This window comes from Eulemur rufifrons, chromosome 14, assembly GCF_041146395.1.
Source record: "Eulemur rufifrons isolate Redbay chromosome 14, OSU_ERuf_1, whole genome shotgun sequence".
In the NCBI taxonomy this organism is placed as follows: Eukaryota; Metazoa; Chordata; class Mammalia; order Primates; family Lemuridae; genus Eulemur; species Eulemur rufifrons.
The window spans coordinates 10677929-10694490 of NC_090996.1; the positions used below are offsets into that span (position 1 = coordinate 10677929).

The 16562-nt window shown below is 43.7% G+C and overlaps 1 protein-coding gene across 1 annotated transcript; it reads left to right on the forward strand.

The window, feature by feature from the left end:
* Positions 1-8785: 8785 nt before the first annotated feature.
* On the forward strand, positions 8786-9897 carry GJC3 (gap junction protein gamma 3). Its single transcript, XM_069486502.1, has 2 exons — positions 8786-9569; positions 9879-9897. The coding sequence occupies exons 1-2, from the start codon at positions 8786-8788 to the stop codon at positions 9884-9886; spliced, it is 792 nt and encodes a 263-aa protein (XP_069342603.1). The 3' UTR covers positions 9887-9897.
* Positions 9898-16562: the final 6665 nt, after the last annotated feature.

The following is a 16562-nucleotide window of genomic DNA, read 5'->3' on the forward strand; positions in this document are numbered from 1 at the left end:
ATGCTTCAGAGTCCCGTATGGATAAGACCAACTTCAGACTTTACATAGATGTCATCACTGCACAGCTTTTTTTACATTACCTCTTCTGCTTCCCTCATTTCCTTACAGACCTTTTGCTGAGGAGCCAAACTTAAAAAAATCATATGTATTCAAATTTCTGTTAGGCTCTGCTTCTATGAAACCAAACCTATGATGGTGGGTACCTAGAGTGGTCCTTGGAAGCACAATATGAGAATCGGATTCTGGGGCTGGGTCACTTGCCAGCCCACTGGCAACCTGGACAGCACTGTTGTTGGTAGGTAAAGTATTAATAGTCTCTGGCGTGCTTTAGCAGTGCAGTGGTTAAGACTTTTACTTGGAGTAAACTGGCTGGGATACAGGTGGAAGTAGATGCACTGGCTCATGCAACATGTCTGGCATTTAAAAGATATGAAACAAATTTTAAGTATAAGGACTTTGGAATTGGGTGGCTATGACTGAGCAACACTTATGCCTTGAAGAGAAAAAAAATGTCAGGCTAAGGGCAATAAGTAATCAATTTAAAGGAAAATATAAGAGTTAGAATGCCTCCTTGGCAGTATTTATCGTTAGTTGCCTGAGGGCAGACAGATCAGGCTGAGGACTTAACTGTAAGAGTGATATGACTTCAGAGAAAGTTGAATTTTCACCCTAGGCAAGTCTCCAGTGCCAAAGTCAGGACCTCAGTAGGGAAAAGGAACATCCTGAGACTTGGGGTGGTGATATTAAGTAGATGCCCTTTGGATCAAAGGGAGGGGGCTAAAATATAAAGCTGGATATGGGAGTTGGTCAATACAGGACATTCTCATGTGACACAGGGTTTAACACCTTAGCAAGATTATTCTTAGGAGGGTGATATAATATGCTGCTTGGATGGCTTTTGAGAACTGGGAAAAAGCAAGAGCTTCCATTAATAAAGTTGAGATGTTAGAACACTTATGGAAAATTGTGAATAAAGTGTTCAAAGTTCTAGAGAAATGGATGTGGGAGAACAGATCTATAATGCATATGTGCAGAAATAGAAATGGATAAGAATGCATAACAGTGTTGTCAAAGCAGAAAAAACTGGAAACAACCCAAATGTCCATCAACATTAGAAGACATAAATAACTGTGGTCAATTTAAACAATGAAGGACTACACAGAAGTGAACATTAATAAACTTCAACTGCATGTATGAGTATTATTCATATTCATATTCATACTCATATTAACATGTATGAGTCTAAAATATATAATATGAAGACAAACAGGAAATCACAGAAGTGTTAGGTCACCCCTAACTACAATGAGTGCTTGGAAATGTTACCTTTTAACCGGGCACATTAAGTAAAACTAGGATTTCCCTACTAAGGAAAAAAGGAAGAATGGATGTTGGGTGATCAGTAATAGTCTTTGATGAGTGGGTAAAAATAGTATTTCATTGCTATTTTACTGACTATTTCTTTGATTCCTACCTAGATCTAGTATTTACAGCCTTTACCTTTTCTATGAATGGTCTTTCCATGTCCTTGCCAAGTTTATATCCTGGTGCACTTAGAAATATTTTATAATTTGTATAAGCTCTCAATATAATCTTCTCACATGATATTTTGTGTTATTTTTTTTCTGCTTTAGAGAGGATGATGCCAAGAGGATTTCTCTTTGGATGTTGTTTTCTCTTAGAATGTCCTGCAAGCCACTCTCCTCTAGGAACTACAGGAAGGGTGTGAGGCTTCCCAGAGGCTCTGAGGATAGCCACCCTTGTGAAGTAGTGGGGAACTCTGCTGCTGGGAAATGTTCTTAAGACCCCATCCTTGAACCTATGGAGAGCACCAGAGAATCAAGACATCTCATCCCTGCAGGGACCACTGGTTCTGCAGAGCTGATTGCTGGCAGCAGATGTTTTGGAGAGCCTTAAACAAGAATGAACCAGGGTCTTGGACAGAGTCTAGGGAAAAACAAGGCCATCAGGGAATAGGATTTGGGGTGGTGGGTGCTGATTCAGTCCTGGGTTATGAGGAGGCTTTTGTGCCCAGGCATAGAGAGAAGGAGCACTGTGGCTGAACCTCGTGACTAAGCCAGGGGCAGTATCTGCAACTGAGGTTCCCTGCAGCATGTCCTCTGCCTTGAAGAGTCCAGTGTTGACCTGGGAGCTGCCTCAGGTAACAGAACAGACCCGCCCCTCAGTCCACATTCCCATGCACTCATCTGCTCGCCCTGACTTGACCCTTCACCTTTTCTGCCATGTCTTTGGAGGGGATCCTGGTTCTGGCCATGGAGGCAGGAAGGGGTGTCAGGGGGCAGGTGTCACAGTTCTCAGTGGGCCTGGCTGATGGGGGCTTGGGCTCTCTGGGTTGCTGAGAGCACATGGAGCAGATTCCCACCATGCCATGCAAGGAGCCTGTGCTATTTCTCTGAGTGAAGAGGAGAGGACATCCCAGGCTACCATGAGTTCTGAGATGAAGACTGACAGAGGAAATAAAGCCAACTAATACAAACACACAAATACATACATGTATACACTTAGGCAGATGTGTGCACACACGCTCTTCTGTGTGTAAACTTGTGCTTTGGGTACTTTGGGCAGGAGAATGGGGGGTTAGTAGAGATTCAAATCCATGGGAATTCCGTCGGTTGTTGCCTGCAAACCCCAATGTCGGAGACACACTGAAGCCGCCACTCCCCTTTCAGATGGTCTGAAAAATCCCTGTTTCAGTTCCCTTAGGAAACACCCCTCACCCTCAACAACAGAGAGTTGTTTTGCAGAGCTGAGCAGCGGGCCTGCCGCTGCTCCAGCTGCCATTCCTTTCCCCTTTAGGAAGGCTGCCAGGAATGACAAGGGGAGGGGGAAGAAGTGGGCGGCAGCGGCAGGAGGCAGCGCTGGGGAGAGTGGGACCTGCGGGCTCCAGTCTGAGGACTCTTTTCTCTGCCTCTCTCCCCTGTTGTGGGTGCTTCTGCTCAAACATACCAGGTGAGTGCAGGGGCAGAGAGTGGCGGGGCTGCCTCAGGGCCTGGTGGTGGTGGTGAGGGGGCTGCCCTGGGCTCTATAGAGGCTTCTCTGACTCTGATGCCCACACGGGTCACCTGAGGATATTAAAATTCAAATATAATTTTGCAAGCCTGGGCTGTGTGGCCTGAGATTCTGCATTCCTAGTGATGCCAGTGTTGCTCTTCCATGGCCACGCTGTGAATAAAAGAATCTAGAACATTTTCCAGGCTGGGTGGAGCACGATGCAGCTGTGAGCCTGGGTCTGAGCCTCGCGGTCCTGCCCTCCCGACTAGACATTCCCTCCCTCACACTGTAACTCCCTGAGATGGATTCTCCCACCAATGGAATCCTGAAATTTTTTTCTCCAAAAGAATAAGAGGTGCTTAGAAAAGTTCTTACCAAAATCATGATGGAATTTTAAAAAATCTGTGAGAATATTTGAAAATCCCTTCAAGCCCTTCCTTCTTCTCCCAACTCTGGAGCTCATGGTTTTTGTTTCACTGACTAAAATCCTGAGAGGGCTCAGATCCTGCTAACTTGTCAACAAATTTATTTGCAAACTGTTTCTCCACTCTTAGAAACAGGAGTGTCCTTTAAGCTGAGCTCTGTCAACAATGCTGAGCTGGGAGCTTTGGTAGCATCTCCGCTTTCTTCTGTCTCAGCTCTCAGGGCCTTGAAATTTGGCCTGGGGGCCCTGTCCCCTGTGGGGCAGAGCTGCAGATTTGTTCATGGGATGAGGATGCTGGTTTCAGAGAAGGAAACAGGTGGAGCAGGGACATCTGGACCTGACTGGGGAGACCACAGGGTCCCAGGAAAGCTGGGGATGAGGGAGGATGGGGCTGTTGTATAGGAAGCTCCCTTTGGTGTGCAGATGTTGGGAGGTGGAGATGAATTTGTCTGCATACTACAGGAGGCCCCAAGTGAATGTGTGTGAAATAAGCATTGTTTTGGCAGTAGCAGCCACGGGTGAACAGCAAGGAAGTGTGCTTAGGATTAGCTACGGGAGCTCTAAACCAAGGGATCCTCAGGCAGGTCCTTTAGGCCCGCTGTTGCCCCTCTCTCCCTTCCAACCCCCCAAAGCTCTGTGGTGAGCTCTGGAGACCTCAGCTCAGTTCCGGGAGTCTCTGAAGACATTTGGGTGTCCGGTCATGAGCTGTGGTGGGAGAGAGAGGAACCAGAGATAGGGCCTCTGGGAACCACTCAAGTTCCTAACAGTTACAATATACAAGGTCTGCCGCCCTGTGATCAATTCCAAGTCTGCTGGGAAAATGCTAGAAATGTGTTTAGAGGATGCTTGGCCTGCACTTTGAAATAAGATGAGGCTGAGAGTAAGGCTTGAGAATTTACCAAATTAGCATTTAATCTGCTAACTCTCTGAGAGAGCCAGGGCAGACACCTTCAGAGCTCTGAGGCTGCCTTCCTTAAATCCAGGGATCCTGTACACTTATGAGGCAGGGCAGGGCTGCAGGCACACTCACTGATGGTGCTGGCTGAGGAAGATTGTGTGGCTAATCCAGAAGATGGGCTGATTATCACGGCCCCATCAAATGGGAGGCTAGAAAAGCCTTTGAGATGTTCTGGTACAGGCAATGTGCTTTGCAGAGCCGGTAACTGAGACCAAGAGTGGAGAACTGATGGCTCAGTGTGACCCTGACCTAGCGTTTCTCAACCAGGGGGGAATTTGCTCTGTAGGGGACAATTGGCCATGTCTGGAGACATTTTTGGTGGTCACAATGTAGATGGGAGGGGAGAGGTATGTTGCTGGCATTTAGTGGGTAGAGACCAGAGGTGCTGCTAAGCATGCTACAATGCACAGGACAGACCACCCACAACAAAGAATTGTCTGGCTCCAGACAATGCCAAGGTTGAGAAACCCAATACCAGCATTGGAAGTGAACCTTCCTTTTGGTCCTCTGTGGAGCTCAATATTTCCCCAAACAAAACTTAGCCAAACATTTATTGAAAAACTACTTCTTTCCAAGTCACTTCACTAAGTTCTTTCTCCCTCGATAGTGATTTTGTTTTATTATTGTCTTGATTTTCAAATTAGGAAGCAGACTTTGTTTCCATATCTATTTACCTTTTATTATTTTCAATTATGCATTTTCTTCCTCTGAATTCTAGAAGTGCTTCTCAAGTATGTTTTCCAGTACCCCTATTTGATTTTCCTTAGAATTGGTCCTGTTGCCAAGACCAAGGTGGATTTTAATTGTGCTTTTGATCTTTCTCATCCTCAATTTGTAGTGGGTTTATTATGCATTTAAAAAGCCCATTCACTGTCACTTTTGAGGAGCCTTGAGAATGATAAGAGATAAATATTTATCTTCAATCTGCCATCTCTGATCATGAGACCAATTTTGCATCTTTCTAGAGACTGAAAATAGATTTCTTCTAAAAATTTTAACCCCCTCTTTTTTTTTTTGCAACAGGTGTTTTGCTTTGTCTCCCAGGCTAGAGTGCAGTGGCATCATCATAGCTCACTGTAGCCTCCAACTCCTGGGCTCAAGTGATCCTCCTGCCTCAGCCTCCCGAGTAGCTGGGACTACAGGCACATACCACATGCCCACCATACCTGGCTATAGAACTGGGGTCTCGCTGTTGCCCAGGTTGTTCTCGAACTCCTGGGCTTAAGTGATCCTCCTGCTTCGGCCTCCCCAAAGTGCTGGGATTATAGGCGTGAGCCACCATGCCTGGCCAGTAACCCAATTTTATAGAATAGAATTTTCAGTGGCCTAATATACCTCTGAATCTTCACAGTGTATGACAGAGGCAGAAAGACAGGGACTGAGTGGCGGGCAGGGGTTCAAAGTCTGACTCCTAGTAGCTCAAATATGTTCTCTTACGGTTGGTGGATGGCAACATATTTCTCTGGTCAACTGAAGCCCTTACATAACATTTCCTTGGGAGCATCTCATTCCGTTGCTCTGGCTACACAGAAGTGACCATTTTGCCTAAGCTTTGGCATATGGTTTGCTCTCATGTATAGTTTATGACACTGATGCCAATTGAAAATTGTTTTGTGCATATTTCTGGGTATTATAATTGGGAGGCTGATATGAAACAAATGAGGCATGTCTCATTTGCTGCCATGGTAATTTAGAAACCCAGGTTATTATTAGTAGAGCTAAGGGAGATAACTAAGCATATTCACAGAGAGGAAACAGGGGGAGTCTGAAGTATAGGGAAGATAATGGGGGATCAAATCCTTGAAGAAGCAGGAAAGGAGAGACCCAAAGACACAGACTTGGATGGGAAAGTAGCTTTGGACAAGTGTAGGTACACCTTTTTCTCTAAGATATTGGAGAAGGAAGTAAATATGAAGAGAAGAGAAAGTGGTAGCTGTGGGGTTTCACATCAAGGAGTCTCTATTTTCTCTGTGGAATAAGAGGTTTGCATGTTGTCTTCCTGTTTGAGTTGCTATTATATAACAAAATACTTTAGACTGGGTAATTTATAAACAACAAAAACTTACTTCTTTTTTTTTTTTAATTTTTAGTAGAGATGGGGTCTTGCTCTTGCTCAGGCTGGTCTCAAACTCCTGAGCTCAAGTGATCCTCCAACCTCAGCCTCCCAGAGAGCTGGGATTACAGGCATGAGCCACCGTGCCCATCCTTCAACAGAAATTTATTTTTCATTGTTCTGGAGGCTGGGAAGTCCAAGATCAAGGCACCAGCAGATTTGGTGTTTGGTGAGGGCCTGTTCTTCATAGATGGTGGCTTCTGTGTGTCCTCACATGGTGGAAGGGCTCTTATCCCATTCAGGATAGGACATAAGGACCTTCTGCTATAGTTTGGATATGGTTGGTTTGTCTCCACCAAATCTCATGTTGAAATTTAATCCCCAGCGTGGTGGTGTTGCAAGGTGGGGCCTAGTGAGAGGTATTTGGGTCATGGGGGAGGATCCCTCATGAATGGCTTAGTACCATTCTCACGGTGGTGAGTGAGTTCTTGCTCTTGTGAGACTGAGTTGGTTCTTGGGAGTGGTTATTGCAAAGCCAGGGTTTGGTCCCTCTTCACACGTGCCCCCTTCCCCTTTGATCTTCTCTGCTATGTTTTGACACAGCAGGAAGCCCTCACCAGAAGCTGAGCAGATGTCAGCACCATTATTCTTATATAGCCTGTAGAACTATGAGCTAAATAAACCTCTTTTCTTTATAAATTACCCAGTATTTGGTATTCCTCTATAGCAACACCCCCTAAAAACCTCACCTCTTAATACCATCACACTGGGTACAACAGTCCCCTCTTATGCACAGGGAATACATTCCAAGACCTCCAGTGGATGCCTGAAACCATGGATAGTACCAAATCCTATATGTTTTTCCTATACATACTCACCTATGGTAGAGTTTAATTTATAAATTAGGCACAGTAAAAGATTGACAATAATGAATAATAAAATGGAACAATTATAACAATATTCCAGCATCATTACTCTTGTGTCTTGATGCCATTATTAAGTAAAATGAAGGTTACTTGAACACAAGCTCTGTGATGCTGTGGCAGTCGATCGATAACACAGACGACGACTACATGACTAACAGGTGGGGAGTATCTACAGTGGGGATATGCTGCACAAAGGGATTATTCACATGGGTGAGATGGAGAGGGACAGCGTGAGATTTTGTCACCTACTCAGAAAGGTGCACAACTTAAAATTTATGAATTATTTCTGGAATTTTCCACTTACTATTTTTGGACTGTGTTGACTGTGGGTAACTGAACTATGGAAAGGGAAACTGAAGATAAGGGGGGAATGACTGTATTTGGTTCCAACATATGAATTTTGGGAGGACACCAACATTGAGACCACACCACATGGTCTGAGAATGAGAGGAACCAGGTGTGTGAGGGTTTGTGCTAAATGATGTTTCGAAAGAGCTGCTGGGCGTTGGGGAAGGCTGCCGATTGGGATAGAGATGAAGGTGGTGAACTTGGGCTTGCTGCATGATGATATTTTTGTCCAGGGAATTTCTGAAGCCTGTCCCTGACTGTGGTCACTCTTACCACAAGTGAGATAAATGCCCAAAGAACAATGGCAGATGGGAGTCAGATTTTCAATTTCTATCCAGTCAGCTCTGGCTTTGGCCCCAAAGCCCATGGCATTTAATTCTGGTAAATTCTACTGGGTTACATTCCAAATATTCTCTTTTTTTGTAAGCTTGTAAGGTAGGCCTTACAAGAGCATCAGACTAAAGCAAGCCTTGACACTTGTCCTGTTCATTTCATCCCATACCCGTTTAACTCTTTAACCTAACTGCATCTCAATCTCACCGCTCTCGCTCTCGTGGGAGTAGAGGAGTAGAGACCCATCCAGACACACTGTGTGTGCCCGAGGGCATTGGAGGCAAAGAAAAGAAGACAGAGAGGGAGAGAGAGAGAGCGCGCGCGCACGTTCCCTCCCTGTGTCAGCACTGATTTTGTTACCATGGCGCTGTTAGACATGTAGCTTTTGGGAAAGAGAGAGAGGGAGGGAGGGAAGGAATGAGACAAAGACGGACCCTGGTCTCTACCTGAGAATTCCTCTCCACTCCAGCAGTACAGAAGAGGAGGGCGGAAGACAGAGAGCCACACCCCTGCACACTCATTATTATTATTTTACATAGATGATTTCATTAACTAGTAAATAGGTGCAATCAGAGTCTTGGTATTTGATCAACCAGATCCTTGGGGAGGAGCAAATAGGCTTGCCTCCCCATCCTTGGATTGGGAGTGACAAGGTGGACTGCAGCTCCCTCTAAAGGACAGTGAGCGACACATGTGCAGTGACTGATTACTGTCCTCTGCTCCATAGCAGGATGTCTGGCAGCTTCCTGCGGCAGCTGCTGGCTGAGGAGGCTGGGCACTCCACCCCGGTGGGGCGCCTCCTGCTCCCCGTTCTCCTGGGATTCCGTCTTGTGCTGCTGGCTGCCAGTGGGCCTGGCGTCTACGGCGATGAGCAGAGTGAATTCGTGTGTCACACCCAGCAGCCGGGCTGCAAGGCTGCCTGCTTCGATGCCTTCCATCCCCTCTCTCCACTGCGCTTCTGGACATTCCAGGTCATGTTGGTGGCTGTTCCCAGTGCCCTCTACATGGGTTTCACCCTGTATCATGTGATCTGGCACTGGGAAGAATCAGGAAAGGTAAAGAAGGAGGAGGAGACCCTGCTCCACGAAGGGCAGAGTGGCAGAGGTGCCCCAGGGGCTGGAAGCCCCCGGCTGCTCTGGGCCTATATGGCACAGCTGGGGGCTCGACTGGTCCTTGAGGGGGCAGCCCTGGGAGGGCAGTACCATCTGTATGGGTTCCAGATGCCCAGCTCCTTTGCATGTCGTCGAGAGCCGTGCCTTGGTAGTATAACCTGTACTCTGTCCCGCCCCTCTGAGAAGACCATCTTCCTAAAGACCATGTTTGGGGTCAGTGGGTTCTGTCTCCTGTTTACTCTTTTGGAGCTTGTGCTTCTGGGTTTGGGGAGATGGTGGAAGATCCAGAAGCACAAATCTTCCTCCTCTAACTACCGCCCAACTTCAGAGAGCACCAGAAGACACAAGGAACCAACTGATAGCTTTCCAGTGGTGGAAACCAAAGAGCAGTTTCGAGAAGCAGGTGAGAAGGATACTCTCTTTTCCTGCCACTGATGTCTCTGTCCTGATGACCTCCTTTTGGGGGGGGGGGTCACTCACCCTTCTGGGAAGTACAACTTCTGCATGTTACAAAGTAGATAATCAGGTTCTAGGCAGATGTATTCTGACCGCTGCTCTCCACCCATCTCCCAAAGTCCATCCCTTTCAATTTGATGATTCCTTCCAGTGAACCAGGAAGACAGTGCTAGTCCATTGTACCTCCTGAATTTCCATTTAGGTCTCTTTACACTTAGGAAAAATCTCAGCTTCTGCTTGGTTCTCTACTTTGCAGAGTTATGAAGACACCTGGCTTGTCTGAAGGAAACCCTATGATTGGATCTTCTTCCCAACATCCATGGAGTGGGGACTCATGTCCATGACAAATTAGAGGCTGTTGAAGGATCTCTAAGGGCCATGGTGGGCCATACTGTCTAAAGCATTTCCTTGAAGAGTTCCTGATTGTACCTTCTTACTCAAATTCTCTGGTGTCAACATCACAATTTGCATGGGCTCGGTTCAACAGGCAGCCAGCAGAAGCCTCCATAAACCATGACTCTCCCCTGCCCTGCTCAATAAATATTGACGACTTGTGTTGGTATTCCTGTTGCTGAAGACAATGATCCTTACTGCCTCAGTGACTCATTTATCTCTTTTTTGTTGTTCCACATTGTCTGCTTTCCCAGCGCCAAAGTCCTGCAACCTATGAGTGTTCTTCAGCCCTGCAGCATATGTTATAGCTGGAAACTCTGGCCTTTCAAGCATGTATAACCCAATGTCCCTTAATATCTAGAGAAGATTTATTCAAATGCCCAACCACATACTTTAGGAAGATTACTGTGAATTCAGGGGCTTATGTCCCTTTGCCCACTGATAGCTCTGATTTCTGCTTCATTCTTATTCTCCACTTGGTGCCCTGCAGCTGTTCTCCAGCACAGCAGCAACTCAAATGCAGGACCAAGTCCCTACTTTTTAAACTCACAACCCCCACTACAACACAGAAAAGGCTGTTATACTGCTGATTCGAGAGTAAGAGCAAGAGAGGTTTATATCACAGTGTGATTCAGCGGATAACTGAAATCTGAATATCAGGCTTCTTGCGTCCCTCAGTCATTTCTGTTGGACAGTGTTCTACTCACCCACCTTTTTACAGAACCCCACCCCCTCCTCAGTTCTTCCTTGCCCTCAAAGTCTCAGCAAAGAGCAGTTACCTGGTTTGTTTTCTCCTTCTGAATCCCAAGTGATGCCCAAGTAAGTTAGGCAGGCTCATCTCTAAGGAAAGACATTAGTTCACCAAGTGATGGTTTGGCAACTAGGGAAAAAATAAGTTTTACTCCTGCCACAGGAATGTTTCATAAGCATCCATTATCTACTTTAGTCAGATCCCAGCCAAGGTGACTAAGGAAAAAAGCAAATGCCATCATGCACAATTTCTCCTTATTTCACCCTTTGAAAAACAGCTTTACTGAGATAGGATTCATATACCATAACATCCACCTATTTAATGTATACAATTAAATAATTTCTAGTATATTCACAGAGTTGTGTATCCATCAACACAATTGATTTTAGAACATTTTCATCAACTCAAAAAAACAAAAACCCGATACCCTTTAACGATTATCCTCAACCTCTTATTTCTCCCCAAACATATGCACCCAAAAGTCTACTTTCTGTCTCTGTGGATTCTCCTACACCTTCATGTAAATGGAATCATACAATAGTGGTCTTTTGTGTCTGGCTTTTTTCACTTAGCTTAATATTTTTGAGGTTCATGTTGTACCATGTATCAGAACTTCATTCCTTTTTGTGGTTTAATGTTATTTCATTGTTAGAATATACCATATTTTGGTATACCATTTGGTATGTTATCCATTCTTCAATTTGTGGACATTTGGATTGTTTCCATTTTTTTGCTATTATGAATATTGCTATGAACACTTGTGTATCAAATTTTGTGTGAACATATGTTTTCAGTACTCTTGGGTAAATACCCAGCAGTAGATTTCTGGGCTATATGGAAACTCTATGTCTAATCTACCTTTTGGGGAACTGCCAAACTATTTTCCACCGAAGCTGCCCTATTTTTACATTCCAACCAGCAATGTGTGAGGGTTCCAATTTAGCCACATCCTTACCATCACTTGTTATTTAGTGTTTTTTTTTTTTTTAAATTCTAGCCATCCTAGTGGGTATGAAGTCATAGCTCATTGTAGTTTTGATTTGTACTTCCCTAATGGCTAATGATGTCGAGCATCTTTCATGTGTTTTTTTTTTTTGACATTTTTATATCTTGTTTTGAAAAATGTCTATTCAAATCCTTGGCCCATTTTAAAATTGGGTTATTTGTATTTTTGTTGTTGCATTGTAAGAGCTCTTTATATATTCTGGGCATTAGATACTCATCATATATATGATTTCTAAATATTTTTTCCTATTCTGTGGCTTGTCTTTCACTTTCTTGAGAGTGTTCTTTGATGTACAAAAGTTTTAAATTTTTTTTTTTTTTTTGAGACAGAGTCTCACTCTGTTGCCCGGGCTAGAGTGAGTGCCGTGGCGTCAGCCTAGCTCACAGCAACCTCAAACTCCTGGGCTCAAGCGATCCTCCTGTCTCAGCCTCCCGAGTAGCTGGGACTACAGGCATGCGCCACCATGCCCGGCTAATTTTTTCTGTATATATTTTTAGCTGTCCATATAATTTCTTTCTATTTTTAGTAGAGGTGGGGTCTCGCTCTTGCTCAGGCTGGTCTCGAACTCCTGAGCTCAAACGATCCGTCCACCTCGGCCTCCCAGAGAGCTAGGATTACAGGCGTGAGCCACCGCGCCCGGCCAAAAGTTTTAAATTTTGATGAAGTCCAATTTACCCATTTTTTCTTTTGTTACTTATGATTTTGGTATCATATTTAGGAAACTGTTGTCTAATTCATGGCCATGATGATTTACATCTATGTTTCCACCTAAGAGTTTTATAGTTTGAACTTTTACATTTATGTCTAAGATTGGTTTTGAGTTAATTTTTGTGTATGGTGTAAGATAAGGGTCAAACTTTATCTAGTGCATGTTCATATCCAGTTGTCCCAGTACCATTTCTTGAAAAGACTATTCTTCCCTCATTGAATAGGGAAGGGTCTTGGCACCCTAGTTGAAAATCAATCGATCATAGATGTATGGAATTATTGTGGAACTCTTAGTTCTTTTCCATTGATCTGTATGTTTATTCTTTTTTTCTTTTTATTTTTTTGAGACAGAGCCTCACTGTGTCTCCCTGGGTAGAGTGCAGTGATGTCATCATAGCTCACTGCAACCTCAAACTCCTGGGCTCAAGCGATCCTCTTGCCTCAGCCTCCCGAGTAGCTGGGACTACAGGAGCACACCAGCACCTGCTTCTGGTGAGGGCCTCAGGGAGCTTCCAATCATGACAGAAGACAAAAGGGGAGCAGGTGTTGTCACATGGCAAGAGAGGGAGAAAAAGAGAGAGAAGAGAAGAGAGAAGAAGAGAAGAAAAAAAGAACAGAAGAGAACAGAAGAGAAGAGAAGAGAAGAGAAGGGAGACAGGGAGGGGGGAGGAGAGCCGGTGCCCATGATCTTTTAAGCAACCAGTTCTCCCATGAACTACTAGAGGGAGAACTTACCCATCACCAGGGGGACAGCACCAAACCATTCACGGGGGATCCACCACCATGACCCAAACACCTCCCACTAGGCCCAACCGCCAATATCCTGGGGGTCAAATTTCAACATGAGACTTGGAGTGGACAAACATCTAAACTATATCAGGATTATAACCCAAAGTATAAAATAAGAATCCATGAGTCCATTCGGATATAAATAAATAATTGAATAAATAAATTGGAGATAATTGACAAATTTCTCATGCAGAAGAATATCCCCTCTCAAGGAGGTGAAGCATAACTCTTCACTCTTTAGGTGTGGCTGCACATAGTGACTTCCTGCTAAAGAGTAAAACTGGGGAAGGGGGGGAAAATAACTTTACGGGGGAGAAAACCGTCAACCACTACCTCAGCCAGGTGATCAAGGTTAACATTAACATGATAAGTGATGTTGATAGTATGTACCCTCGATACAAAGTGATGATGGTTTTTGTATTTTTCAGTTCTAAAATTTCCATATGATTATTATTTATATCTTCTATTTCTTTTCTGGGACTTTGTATCCTTCCATTTGAATAGCTGCTTTCTAGTCTTTGACAATTCTAACATCTGTGGCAACTCATAGTTTGCATCTGTTGATTTCTTTTTCCAGTGTGAGTTGAGATTTTCCTAGTTCATCATATGCCAATCAATTTTGTATTGTATTCTGGACATTTTGAATATTACTATGATGCTTTTGGTCTTGTTTAAATTCTGTGGGGAATGCTGACATTATGTTTTAATAGGCAACTAACCCAGTTGGGTTCAGGCCACAAGTTCTGACCAGCCTTCTGAGGGTTGCGATTCCAATGTTAGTTCAATTTTCAAAGCCTTTGTGATGCTATTCTGACAGGTCCCACATGAGTGCAACCCAACCAGAAAAGGGGAATATTCTCAATGGGATCCTAAAGTTATTTATACATCAGAGGCAGTGTTGAGAAGGCATCTGTGGTGGTGTGGAAGGTCTTATGACAGGAAACAAAGGATGGAGGAAAACTGAACCAGTCTTCTCCCTCTGGGAAATACTGACTGCACCGTTGACCTCAAGAGGAAGTCAAGGGTACACCTCTCTGAAGTAAGATATATAATAAATAAAACTCTCAGAAATGGTAGATCAGCTGCAGATGTTGGGCAGTGCTCTTGGTAACTTTTAACTACAAGGTATTACGAAACCCTTAAAAAGAGGAAATAAACTACCCATATACTCAGCCTGACCCAACATCAACCCCTTTCACTGCCATATAATTTTAACCATTATTCCTGTTATTAGTGCTTTCACTGCCAGGGAAACAGAGATTCTCATATGGGCTTAATGCTATATACCACATTAACAAATTAAACCATATAATTATCCTCCTGAATAATATCTTAACTGTAACTTTATGAGAAACCCTGAGCTAGAACCATCCAGTCAGGCCACTCCTAAATTTTTGACCCACCAAAACTGTATGAGATAATATGCTAATTTTTAAAGTTGCTAAATTTTGGGATAATTTGGTACCAGAAGTGGTTCCAGAGGAATAGACACTGTTAAGACTTTAAAGACATAACTGCACTATCTCCTCGCTTGCATGGTTTCTGAGGAGAAGGCTGCTACAGTACTTATCATTTTCCCTTGTAGATAATGTGTCCTTTTTCTCTGGCTGCCTTCAAGATTTTCTCTTTGTCTTTGGTTGTCAGAGGTTTGAATGTAATAAGCTTAGTTTCTTAATTTTAACTTTGGTTTCTTATATCTTAAGAAAGGTATCCTGCTGGATGTTCTCTGAGCTCCTTAAATTGGTTTGATGTCTCTCACTAATTTTGGAAATTCTCAGCCATTATTTCCTGATTTGATAGTTGATATTTTCCCACTGCTCTTGGTTGCTCTGTTTTTATCACTCTTTTTTATCTTTGTGTTCAGTAATTTCTATTTACTTACCTTTAGGTTTATTGATCTTTTTTCTTCAACTGTGTTGAGTCTAATAATGGACCCAGTGAAGGTATTCTTCATCCCTATTATTATATTTTTTATTACTGTAATTTCCATTTTATTCTTTCTTATGGTTTCCATCTATTTGCTGAAATTAGCTATCTGAGTATGCATGTTGTTTACTTTTCCCCTTAAGTCCTTGATCATATTAATCATGGTTATTTTAAATTCCCTTTCTGATAGTTCTAACATCTATGCCATAGGAGTCTGGGTTTTTAATGATTGCTTTATCTCTTTAGACTGTGTTTTTTGGTCTTTCTGTACAATTATTAATTTTTTCTTCTCATTGAAAGCCAGACACATTGTATAAACAGATGTTTAAATAAATATTATTATGGTTGGAGATGAGTGTGCCTTTCCTTCTGCTATATCATAGTACATAGTGTTGGTGGTGGTGTGTCATTATAGTCAGGAGTTGGGCTAGGTTTAAAGTTTACTGTTGTTGTGGTTATCCTCAGTGCACTACAGGCTTCATATTTCTCTAGTGATAACTTATGTGTAAAATGTAGGCTTTATTTTGATAGTAAATACGTTTTAGAGAGGTCTGTGTGGGTGCCAAGTTGACAAGGGGCAGACAGTGGTGATTTTGTAATGTGTCAACTCTGTTAAACTGAACTATGTTTCTCAGAATTTCCTTTCCTATTTGTTCCTGGTTAAAGGAGTCTAAAAAAGACATGTTTGTGTAAGTTTTGGAGGGCAGACGTGAAGCAGCTCTACAGTTTTATACCGGAAAGGGTGGTGCAGGGACACTAGGTGCTACTGCAGCTCATGTACTTTTGTCACCTATCAGCCGGTTCACCTTGTTGGCATGGGGAATCAGCCTTCCCCTGGGTCATCCTTCAGTTTTTTTGATTCCTGAGCCAAGTGTGTGTTTAGTACTGGTGTCAGTCCCTCTAGCAGGGATACCCATATCTTCAAAGTTGGACACAGTAAAAGAAAGACCAGTTTGTGTTTTAGGTTCCAGCTCATTCTTGCTCTTCCCCACTTTATGTTGATCTTCCCTTTTGAACTGCTTGCTCTGCAGACTTAAAGAATCGTAGTGGGCTGGGCGCGGTGGCTCACGCCTGTAATCCTAGCACTCTGGGAGGCCGAGGTGGGCGGATCGTTTGAGCTCAGGAGTTCGAGACCAGCCTGAGCAAGAGCGAGACCCCATCTCTACTAAAAATAGAAAGAAATTATATGGACAGCTAAAAATATATATAGAAAAAATTAGCCGGGCATGGTGGTGCATGCCTGTAGTCCCAGCTACTCGGGAGGCTGAGACAGGAGGATTGCTTGAGTCCAGGAGTTTGAGGTTGCTGTGAGCTAGGCTGACGCCACGGCACTCACTCTAGCCTGGGCAACAAAGTGAGACTCTGTC